Here is a 12444-nt window from a genome sequence, read left to right on the forward strand (position 1 = left end):
CGGACTTTCCTCTGTGCCCTTTCTTCACATTCACAGGATCAATACAGTATCAGCATTTATTTATGGGGAGAATTTATTGAGCACCATCTTGGAAAAATGAGAGGCTAAGAGCACCTTCTTGAAACAGATATTGTAACTCATTGTTATTTGTTACCCAGGACATACGTGAATATTTCTAAAAGTTGCAAAATAGAATATGGCAACAGGAAAATACTATATTCCTAGGCTGTGTAAATACAAAGGCAGGCAAAGGCAATAAAATGTGGTAAACAGAAATAGAAGACCAGAAAGAAAGGCTTTTGTCCCCAGGCAGCAGATGTAACAATACCATGGCAGCATTGCAATGGTTGTGAAAGGAAAAAAAGTTATGTTTGTTCCAGAATAGATTTTGTTTTGTTTTGTTTTCACTTGCTGACTATCCATTTCCCTAACAAGGAGTGGTAGGGAAAATTCAATGTGATTCAGGGTGCTGATGGAAAAATCTTAACAGATGTGAAGGCTCAGGCATGAAATACTCCATTATTGTAACTGTGAGACTCTTCATTTTACATGGACATATACATAGGTGCATACAGGCAGAGCTGATACCATGTATGAGAGAAGGGGCAGATTTCTATCAGGGAAATGACTGTGACAGTTTCTAATGTCTATGTCCTTATGGTCTCTGGTGACTCTTGGCAATGTCTTAGCTTACTGAAGATCCAGAAAGGCGGTTCAGAGCTGCACTGTAAACTCTCCCTCACTCAATGCTTTTCTGTGGGTCTGGAAATTCTGAAACAAAATTTTAAATTCATCCCATTTTTGCTTGAAGCTTTCAGTTTCACAGATGAGCTTGTAAATTTTGCAGGGACAGGCCTGTTCAATGTTGAAAAACTAGTACTGGAATTATCAAAAGTCTATGCCAGCTGGACTTGGTGCACATTTTAGCTGTGGGAATCTGCTTAAATACTATCCACAGATCAACCCAGAAAAGGCAGAAAACCCTCTGCTGACCCTTTTATAATAAATGCCTTGAAAATATTTTAGTAGTATATATGACATCTTATTTCATGGACAATTCTGTTTACTCCCAGTGGAAGCTGCTTGAATACTGCTAATGGCTAAGCTTGTGCCTGTATGTGTTGGGAGGAAAGAAGTGGCATTTGATGGGGAAATTCCTTTGCTCTAGTTCACTTCTGAGGGCATCATTTTTGATGATTTGACTACATATTTGTGGTCTGTGTTTCTGTAAGAAACTCCTTAGCTGGAGAGAATTGGGATAGGCCTACAAAGTCAAACCATGCAGGCTCGTATTGCCCATAGGCTGTCAGGCACAGTGGGATAAGCCACAGAACTGTGAAGGATAATATAAACTATTAGGAATGACTGTAGTTATCATTTCTCTATTTTAATTTGCTTGTAATTCTCCCAAACTCTAACTCTCTGAAAGGAAAGTTTCCCAAAGGCTATCTTCTTCAGCCTGACACTTTTTTGGAAAACCTTAGTAAAAAAATGATTTGGCCATCTCAGTGAACAAGGCTAGGAAAATTGTCTTGCTTTAGTTACCTTTGTGGCAAGAGCTGGAACATGGCAGTACAAAATAGTTTTGTCCCTTCCTAGAGTGTCCAGATTTAGCAGAATTATAAGCACTTGGGGGAAAAAAAAAATCTCAGTTCATACATGTTTGTTGTGCATGAACTTGCTACAGTTTGGCTCCTATAGTCTCATTTCCTTTGTTGTCAGCAAAAATCTTTGGAACCCAGAGACAAAATATGTTTCTTATCCCCTGCATTGCTTGTCTCCTTACAGTATGATCTTGCAGCAGCTTAAGCCTTTCTTAATGCAGAGCTGTCACAGTCTCCCTTTCTCCACTCCTCTTTGCCCAGCATAGCAGTCTGTTTGTGACTCTGCTTTCCCTCAGTACTTACAGTCACATAACTAGTGGGAACAAAGGAGGGAACTGAAAACTGTCACTGGGGGGGTGGGGGTTTGTTTTGTTTTGGCTAGTTCAGCTCCTCATCATCCAGTTCCATGAACAGCAGTACTGACAAAAAAGGAGACGGAAGTGTGTGGCCAAAGGTTGGGAGGAAAGGGAGAACTGTACCAGACTCAGTTCAGATGGGTTTCAACTGTTCTGGAGTTACCTCTGAAACTGTAACTATTACTGCTGCTTTTATTCCTGCTGACATTGGAAAGAGAAGCTGGTCCTGTAAACGTTTCAACCCTGTTAAAAACCCATGTGCGTGTTAATGTGATTCAACTTAGTGCAATTTGGGGGGTTTTGTTTTTAATAACTTGTGCAACTACATAAAGAAATCTACATTGAAAGAGCAGTGAAAGACTGAAATCAGAATTACTGGGCAGGGCATGTGCTCTTGAACATGTGAAGTGGCACATAATATTCAGTAATCTGAAAATTCAGTTCTAAAAATGTCAAGTTGGTCTTCCAAAGTAGTGTATTCTCTTTTGATCTTTATCTATGAAACTCAGAGACCTCAGTGTGGTTGATAACAGCCTGTTACCTCTGAGAAGTGTTGTGAAAACAGCTCAGTAAATATTTATGAAGCACTTGAATTGTAAAAAATGACTATTAGAAAAAAGAGTTATATTCAGAGCAGGGATTGAAATAGCATATGGACAGTAAGGCTCTGGGCCTCCACTGAGACATACAGATAAATCAAAATAGTGAATAGCTGCTGATGATTAAGTGGTTTTGATTCCATGCACTGAATGAGGCAAGGATTCTTAGAGGAGGGTGGACCAAGATGCCTTAGCAGCAAAGGGACAAAATTAGGGTTGCACATGTAGCTTTGCTTCTGGCATCTCCTGTCTTCTAAATGCTATAAAATATTCACCTAGGGATTTCTCTGTGGGCAACATAAATGTGAAATACAGGAGCAGAGATGTCAAAATTTCCGTGAGCTCATTAAGCAAATAACATGTTTAACAGCACATTGCACACACAAAATCCACAACTCGCCCTACAAGCGTCTTAGAACGCCAACTTGGAACATGAAATTCATATGGGAGAACACAGCTGGAGCTTTTTCAGTTCTTTAAATAATAAAATTTAAACTGTTTCCTTCTCAGTTAAATGTGTATGACTGCTCATTGGATCCATTCCAGCATTCCTCAGTCACTAATGCATAACACTTACTAACTAATAACATCTGGATAGCCAACAGAAGAAGAATGTCTTGTAAGAGTCTGGGGATGTGTGCAGGAGAAGTGAGGCTGCAGAGAGATTAGCTGACTCAGAAAAGATAGTGCATGTGATTCTCATTAATGGTTTTGGGAAACCACCAGTTTCTATAGTTCAAGATATTTCTATAAACTATGTAGAGAAAAGGAGAAGATGCTTTCAATTTTGCAGCTGTAGGGCTGCTATCACACTTGGGCAAGTCTGAGGAAACCAAGTAGTGTGTCTCCTTGTAGAATAATATTCCACATACAGGGGCCTTGCTCTATGCTTCTTATATGGGCAGATTTTCAGGGGGCTTGACAGCAATTTCACTGGAGCAAAGAAGTATAGATTATATTGCCTAAGAATGGAAAAGATTTTATTAGGCCATTAAATGATAAACCTTAGATGCTCTGGTGTTTCTTTAGCTGCCTAAGCAAGCTGTTTTTTCATCACCAGCATTCAAAACAACTAAGTCATTAAATTATCTTCAAAGCCCCAATAAACAGTTTAGCAGACTAGTTGTTTCCATGCCTGTTCTTGCCAAAGGACTTTGATTCTGCTGCAGGTGATTAGTGAGAACACACAAACTCTCCCACAGAAAACACATGGGGAAGCATGTGGTTGGGAAATTCACACAAGACCTGAACGTAAAGCATGGTACTTATTTGAGGGGAGCTTTGAATGTCTTAAAAATACTGGGTGTGTGTCATAACCCTTGACTACAGAGTCTGTGTCTCTTGCTACCTAAAGAGCAAACTTGAGGCCAGTTACCCAGATGGACTAATCTAGTTGTCTCTGAGTACCTGGGAGCTGCACACAGTTCTTTTTGTGCCTCGCTGTGTGATGCAGCCCCCCACAGTGAGAGATGAATGCCTGAGAGATGGTGCCTGTACCCTGCCATGCAGGAGCAGTGTGGGGAAGTGGGTGAAACCACAGCCTTTCGTGACAAGCAGCACAGCAAGTTGTTCTCACTGAATTTATTTCTGTCCTGGAGTGGTGGAGAGACTGCAAAGCAACATTGAGCACACAAGTCTATGTCCTTTCCTAGCAGCTTTAGGGACAGTACAGCCCACATTACCATTTGCTGTAGGCTAGGTAATAAAACAGTAATCCCATATTTATCACACAACTTGCTCATAAAAAAATAGTAAGTAGTACTGAAGCCCCATAGAACAGTGGTGCTCCAGGTGAATGCAAGTGATAGACCCAAACCTTGCTTTACTGTAAATATCATTGCAATAAAAAGTTTACCTCTGCATACAATGCCCTTTAACAATACTTGCTTTAAAAGCAGAATCAAGCAATTTAAAATATTAATGAGTTCAAAATGAAATCTTCATTACTTGTTGTCCAGGGAAGTACAGTAAAACAATAGGATGAAAACAACCTTGAAACCACGCAGACCTTAGACTGTTTATAGTTATAGTTTTCCTTTGTTCCTGTGTCTTTGTTCTTTCAGTAGGCAGTCAAACACTGTAACTTTCAGCTTCCTCAGCAGTACAGTACAGTAATGACCTTGAAACAGCCAACTGTACTGAATTTTATACGGGAGTTCCTCTTATAAAATATTTCCATTTCTACAGTAATTAGTGCAGTAATAATTGGCAGGTATTTGGGCTGTTTCTTTCTAAATTGCTCCAGAAACTACTTATATGTAGTAACATGCAGCAGTCTCTGAATACGGGCCAGTCAGTAACTCAAAAGTACTCTGGAGCATAACTGAAAACAGATTGCTTCCTGTTTCCAATTCATTTCTGGGTCAAATTTGAAGGGGAAAGTTTGCTGTGTCAATCTGAATCAAATTCACCCCTGAAATACAAGCAGCTGGATTTGACTGCTTTCTTATCTTGTATCTGCCTCCTCCTTTCTGAAATACATCATACCGATGAAGCCGAGACTAAGCTAGTAAACTGACCTGAGTAATTTGCTGCTGGATCAAGGATCATCTGTACTTGGGCTTTTTGTGAATGTGTCATTTTTTTTACTTAAACTCTCCAGTGCTGTCTTTCCTGGATCACCTTGAGCTGTCTGAGTTTGTAAGTTGTGATCCAGACATCAAAGTCATAACTGATTTCCACGTTTTCTGCCAACTGCTTTCAGCCAGGATTTTCATACCAGTATCAACCATCCCTTCAAGATAGAAAGTTTTCTGATTAATGAATAGGTTGAACAACTTGGTATTGCTGACTATGCTGTTCTAAGCAAAAGTTCTCATGTTTCCTAAAGTTATTTCCTTTGCTTCCATTCCTTTTAATAACACATCCAGTATATATAAAACTTGGGAATTAACTTTGTAGAGCAATCCAATGGACTGAACTCAGATTTAGATAGGGTAACTGGACATTGGCAGCATATCTAGGGTATTCAGGAGTGGCTGGTAAGCATGTGGGGAAAAGTATGAAACAATGTCTTGGTTTTCTTTAATTGAATCAGGATTTTTGTGGTCAAGTCCTAGATTTTTTTTTTTTTTAAATGCTGATTTCTCAAGGTATAAATAGGATGTAGTTGGGAGAGGCTCCAGGAGAGAATATTGTTCAGTGTGATAGGTACGATCACAGCCCGTGTCTTGTCAAGATGGTGGTAGATGAGAATTTAAGGCTAAATAGAATCTTCAGGATGCATTATTATGGAAAAGAATGAATTTGCTGATGCTTATAACCACTTTACTCAGGGATTCATGGGGAAAAACATAAAAGGGCCTATTTGAAAATTTGTCAAATAGTTGATGAATGTTGGTATTCTGGTTTTGCCAACAGTAGAAATCATCCTCCCTACAGATTAGAAAGGTATGAAGAACGTTGACAATAAGGACAAATAGCTTATATTTGCTGTGTGTTGCCTTTTTTTTTTTTTTCCTCTTGGCTTCAAAATGTCAGTACACCATTTTTTGGGTGAAATAAAAATACCTTTGAGAGAACAATTACTATTTCATTGAAACCTTTCTTGGGGATGGGAAAAAGGCATCTGTTGAAAGTAGTGCTCAAAATCAAAACAAATCCCCTGCTGTATATTCTGAGAGTGATGGAAGAACCAAATAGAGTCGACATTTGCATTTCAGCTCAGTCCTGAGAACCACAAGAATCTTCTACTGGTCAATTATGGCTGCTGGTGGCTGCCAGACTTCGCTGTTCCATTGAAGAAACTTTCTAATATGGAGTCATTGTGAGGAAGTAATAGGCATGAAATGGACATTGCCAAGTCCTCATGTCATTCAGCATGGGAAAAAATCAGGAAGATTTAGGAAAGAGCTGGAGAGAAGCTGCTTTAACTAATTCTCTTCCCAGCTGCATGATAAGGCAGTTGAAAAGACACAATGTAGAAGAAATGTCAGCTTCTGTTACTATTGTCTATGAAACTGCTATGTTGTCTTTTTAACTGCATATAATTTGGGGTATTTCTCTGCGCTTTTTCCCCCCTTTTTTTTACTACATTAAAAGAAGAATTTAATGACAAGGGCATTTGAAAATTTGTTAGTGTGTTCTTTTAAAAAAAGTGTTCCGTCCTCTTTGTCCTGGTTTTAGTGGGATAGAGTTAATTTTCTCCTTACAGTACACTGTGTTTGGATTTAGTGTGAGAATAATGTTGATAACGCACAGATGTTTTAGTTGTTGCTGAGTAGCGCTTATCCCAAGTTAAGGACTTTTCAGTTTCCCATGCTCTGCCAGTGAGCAGGTACACAAGAAGCTGGGAGGGAATGGGGCCAGGACAGCTGACCCTAACTAGCCAAAGGGATATTCCATACCATAGGACATCATGCTCAGTATATAAACTGGGGGGAGGTGGCCGTGACGGGTGGATCACTGCTCAGGCATGGGTCAGTGGGTGGTAAGCAATTGCATTGTGCATCACTTTTTGGGGGAGGGGTTATTTTTTCTTTTTTTAAATTATATTCCTTTTAATTATTATTATATTTTATTGTTATTATTGTTGTTAATATTACATTTTATTTTACTGTAGTTATTAAATTGTTCTTATCTCAATCCACAATGGTTTTTTGGGTTTGTTTTTTTTTTCCTGATTCTCCTCCCCATCCCACTGCAGGGGTGGGAGGAATGAGCAAACGGCTGTGTGGTATCTAGTTACTGGCTGAGCTTAAACCATGCCACTCTCCTACATAAAGCTTTTGATACTATGTACTCCTCATCCAAAGTAGTCTGCATCTTTTTTTATTGCATCCCTCAGCTTCTCCCAGAGAAGTTCTTCGTGACCACCAAGACTCTCAATGCCTCAAAACGTTAAACTTGATGAAACCATCTTAAACAGAATGTTACCAGATACATTTGAAAACACCAGCTTTTATTTTTAGAGAAGTTCTTGTTTAATTAGAAAGTTTTCCCACAATAAAACTGAAAAGGATTAATCTCAGAATTGCAACAATTTTGTTGGTTGTTGCCTGACCCAGATTCTCTCATCATTTCATCTGGTATTCATATTTGTTTTTACCATGACATGCATGGTTGCCTGTATCAATTCAGCAACTAAGAAAAAGGAGAGCACTGCTTGCCTTGTACTTCTATAGCAGGCACTGTGAATTCATTATCAATTTAAAACAAAGATACAAACTGTAACAGAGAGATTCCTTTCTCCTCAAGTGAAATGTATGATTCCCCTTCTCATAGTTTGTTCTAAACCTTTTCTTTGGACAGCAGTCTCAGGGTAAGTGGTTATGTTGTTAAGAATGATTTTTTTAGTAGCATTAGACAACTGTCAACTGTGGTTTACAGAGCCTGCAAAGTCCAACAAACCTGACACAACAGAGCATATTCTGAAACAGTTTCCTCAGATTCACTGTCATCACGTGCATGGTCACAGCGACTTGTTGAACACCTTCTCTTTTGAGACTTGTTTATGTGATGAAACCTTACAGGGAACAATCCTTTATAATCTGACACTAGAAAACCATTACCAGAACCAAAATTTCCTTTCTTTGGGAACCCACACAAGTAACAACACCTGAGCTGAAAAACTGTGCAAGTGAAAATTACCCAACTGTTGATACAGCTGGCTAACATTTACCTGTGCTACCCTGAAGATGGTTGCCAGGGAGGAAGCCAAACCAAAGTAGTCATTACAGCATGGAGCTGTAGGTGCCAATTTGAGACACAGCAGAGCACCAAACAGTGCAGCCCATCCCTTGTGCCAGCTGGTCCTTCACCACTCCAGCCACAATTCATTCTCTAAGCCAGGTCTCAGTTACCACTGATGTGACAGGATCTTTGCTCATTGCTTTTATGAGGATGTAGGATTTCAACTTTTAGCACACATTTTCTAATGTTACTTTCTTTTTGACTCCTTCAGCTACCAACAGGAGGTCCACAGAAATTTCCTGCCCTCCAAAGACCATTTCTGAAGTAGAGTTATCAAAAAAGAAAAACATTAAGAAGACTAAAGGTGGAATTAAGGTAGGCATATCTGTGTTTTAGGGACATCCCATATTGTGAGAGAACTCAAACCAATATATAGCGTTACATACTTGGAATTAAAAAATTGAACATTTAGAAGTTAATTCTCTGCTAAGCATTTTTTTTTTTTTTACAGTTCATGTTGCAGTTTGAAAGTTACTCAGATGACAGTGTTAAAAAAGATTTATGCTCATGCACATGGAAAAACAAGTTACACTAAAGTAGAAATCACTTTCAATGAATGAAAGGGGAAACGTGAAGGGAATGTCCAACAATAATACATTAAAGTGCCTCCAAAGTTTCTGTCTTTCCTTATAGCATATGAACTATTTTATCTCTAAAACTGGAATCTTATTCCAGCTCCTCTGAAGTTGTGTTATGTTCAGGGTTTTACAAAGTTATATATTTTTTCCTCATTTAAGTATATTCTAAGGGTAGTTTCTACACAAAGGAGGAAAGACTAGACATTTAATACTTAGAAATAAACCAACCAACAACCAAGCAGCCAAAGAAAAATTCCACTGTTACCTGTTGCTGCATGGGCAAGTAAGGTTCAGGGAAACATATTTTGCTTTTGTGTCTCTACGATGAAATTTGTTGCATTATTTTTTCTGCAGCAAGATTCTGTTTAGGACTCTTTGGACATCCTTACCCTTTCCACCCTATTTCCAAGCCTGACAGCATTTAAGAATCCCACCCTGACAGTAGGGAGTCTTTTGTTTGAGCTGTAGAGACTGACTGGGATAACAAGCTATCAAGACAGCGTTTGGCCCTCCTTGAGTATTTTAGGACTGGAAGCAGTAGGATCCAGAAACTTCATTCATCTGCAACTCTTGTAACTAAGATGAACAGCAGCTGCATCCTGAAACTTCTCATTTGCCCAAGCTAGCTGAAATGGCCACTTTCAGAGACCAGACTTCTTTTCTTCCTCATTTGTCTTATTTAAAATGTTTGGGTTTAGATGAGGTAAATATACCAGTGAGAGAGAGGAAGAGTACCACTGAAGTTGTATTCTGAATGGTCTGTGCACAAGTGCTATGTAACTTTGCCAGTATCCCCTTTAAAGTTTACCAAAAATAAGACAGAAATCAAATCATATGCAGTGCCATTCACTCACAACCTTTTAAATAATAACATCCCTTTGCCATAACTTTCCTGCATCTTCCTTGCATTAAGATTCACATTATTAGCTCTTTAGGGCGGTATATCATTAGAATGGTAAAAATGCAATTTAAGGTATGCTTTGAGAAAGAAAAAAATAAGAGCAGGCCCTGAATGTGTTGAGGGAAATAATACAACTAATAGTCAAAATGAATAGCAGAAGAAGTTGGGTAGTGTGGGAGAGAGGTATGATCTTGATTTGGTTGCCTCATGAAAGTGTGATAAAACCAGCAAGTATTTATTTTATTTTATTTATTTCCCTAAAGCTGAAAAGGAAAAATTAAAATGCAGTCCATTTTCTGAAATGGCCAAAACAGCCTACAACTTCAGCAATAAGCACAGAATAAAATCTAGTTATCAGCAGAAATATGAGCTGGTCTCACCTTTGTCTAAACTCACAGAAAGTAACTTTGGAATTAGTCTTATGCTCATCAGTCTTACTCTCAACAGTAAGGCAGGTCATCAGTTGCATTCCTCCCACGTAGTCAGGTATATGCAACAACATGGTACAGGCTTTATAAAGACAACCATTCATTTTTAAATGTACTTTCCAAGACTACAGTGCAAGTTATGCCCCACTCCTTCCCTCCCATTGTTGCTATAAAATGTTTGTATTTTATTTGTTCTGATAATACCTCAGGTGAGGACAGTTTATTAACTGATTCTATCATCACCACCAACCAGCTAAATAATTTAGCTATACAGAATATAAGACAAGCCACTGCTTTTTTCCTCAGAATCAGTCCTTAAAAATGAAAGTGCTCAGGAATTTAAAGACTCTACTGGAGTTTGGATTAACTGCAAACTCAGCAGCTGAGTTTTACTGAATTTGAAGAGATTGCCTTTGAGTAAGCCCAAGTAATGCTTGGTACTTTTAAAGCTGCAGGCAAAAAGGGGAACAAGCCTGCTTAAAACTTGCCTGGAGCCCACTTGAAATGATCCAACTCTGCAAGACTGGACAAGGAATTAGGTTAATGTTTATCAAAATATTATGTAAAAAGCCTCAGTCTGTTTCAACCTGGGGACAGCCCTTGCACATGTATACTGTGCTCAGTATTTGAGGGTATACGCTGTCTTACATAATACTGCTACAAGTACTAGTACTTCTCAGAGGCACAAGAAAGATTCCCTAGACTTCTCCATATGGCACTGAACAAAGAACTCTGAAAACATGAAGTCTTTGGGTTGGCTTCAGGCAGGAAACAAAAAAATAGTATTTCAGAGTCTAAGGAACAGACTGCTATGCCTGTAATTATCTAAATAAAGAGATCATTCACCTTCTGCAGTGGAATATATAAAGACTGCCTGCAGTCAAGAATGCCTCCCATGCCAATACTGAGTAAGGAAATAGAAAAATAGAGAGGCGGTATTCTTGATTTACAACTTGTACATCTAGAATTCAATTATTTTAACTTGTCCAGTTACTTACTAGACTAGGTAGGATCTGGTTTTTATTCTTTTAAAGAGTTAAAGTTCTCTAAATAAAAGCATCAGCAATTAAGTATTTTCACTTTTAATGTGTCCTTCTTACTCAGATTGAAGTGATGCATGAAGCTAGTCAAGGAGGATCTAGCAGAGTCCTGGTGATGAGTGAAAGTGATGAGAACTTGTCAACAAGGAGGAGGTAAGGCTGCATACATGAGCCAGGATCATTTTTTTGTTCTTAGAATGCAAATAACTGCATTTATGGTACATTCGCTACAACTTCTTTGAAGTTCAAGATTAATAATTAGATATAATCAAGTCACTGAAATGTTTATAGCCATGGATTTATACACAGTCTATCAGCTGGAAAAGCAAGCAAGATTTATCTTTTGGTTTGGGTTGGGGGCTTAGGCTATTTTCTGCAATTTTTTTTTTTCTTAGAAGCATTAGTTACATGATATGAGAAAATAAGTCATTAGAATAACCCTTGCATGTATTTACAAAAATGCAGTATTAAAGATCATCTCATCATGTTCAGCATATGCATATTTGACTATATGCCTCTGAGAAGCTTCTGGTTTTTTACATGCAAGCAGTAATCTTTTCTCCCTTTCTGCAAAGTCTTGAGAAAGAGATTAGCGATGTATTTTAAAACACCAAATACTTGAATCATTCAGTTTAACAAAAAGTACCAAGCAAACCCAGTTTAATCTGGTTGAACTGCACTGTTTCTAGGCCAAAGGCAGCAACTAAAAAAAAAACGAACAAAACCAAACCAAACAAAAACCCCCAACAAAACCCACCCTGCAACAAGCCAAACCCCACAATCCTCACGAACTTAATTTCCTTTGTTCTCCTCTTCAGTATGGTTTAGAGGCATAACATTAAGTATCAGTTATCCATCTCACACAGGTATACACTTAACTTGATGCAAAAGACTACATTTCTAAAAACACTAGCTTGATACATTATGCCAGACAAATCAGAGACGCATACAAAAATGAAACTTACTATTATCTGAATTTAATTATACCCTATGAAAATACTATGAGTGGTCTCCAAACCGCCAGCTAGTTTTCAGAAAGTGCAAAGTGTGATCTGAAAGAGAACTTTAGATAGATATGCATCTCTTGAAGAATGATTGCCTAAAGAGAACATACAAATTTGGAGTTAATATGAACAACAGGTTAAGCTTCTAATATCTGTCTGTTTTATACAACTTTAGACCTAGAAGCTTGGTAAACAAATTTTTGAGCTGTCTCCTTTCTTGGGAACACCAATTTTGTCTTTTGT

At 38.3% G+C, this 12444-nt stretch overlaps 1 protein-coding gene across 17 annotated transcripts in view; it reads left to right on the forward strand.

Annotated features, from left to right (window-relative positions):
- MCF2L2 (MCF.2 cell line derived transforming sequence-like 2) overlaps positions 1-12444 on the forward strand; it is a 186823-nt gene that overhangs the window by 81126 nt on the left and 93253 nt on the right. For all 17 annotated transcript variants that reach the window (XM_052804872.1, XM_052804883.1, XM_052804874.1 and 14 more), the window contains exons 14-15: positions 8462-8565; positions 11262-11350. In XM_052804872.1, coding sequence (XP_052660832.1) covers positions 8462-8565; positions 11262-11350 — 193 coding nt within the window. The remainder of the gene's footprint in view (positions 1-8461; positions 8566-11261; positions 11351-12444) is intronic.

The sequence above is a fragment of the Harpia harpyja genome, chromosome 12, assembly GCF_026419915.1.
Source record: "Harpia harpyja isolate bHarHar1 chromosome 12, bHarHar1 primary haplotype, whole genome shotgun sequence".
In the NCBI taxonomy this organism is placed as follows: Eukaryota; Metazoa; Chordata; class Aves; order Accipitriformes; family Accipitridae; genus Harpia; species Harpia harpyja.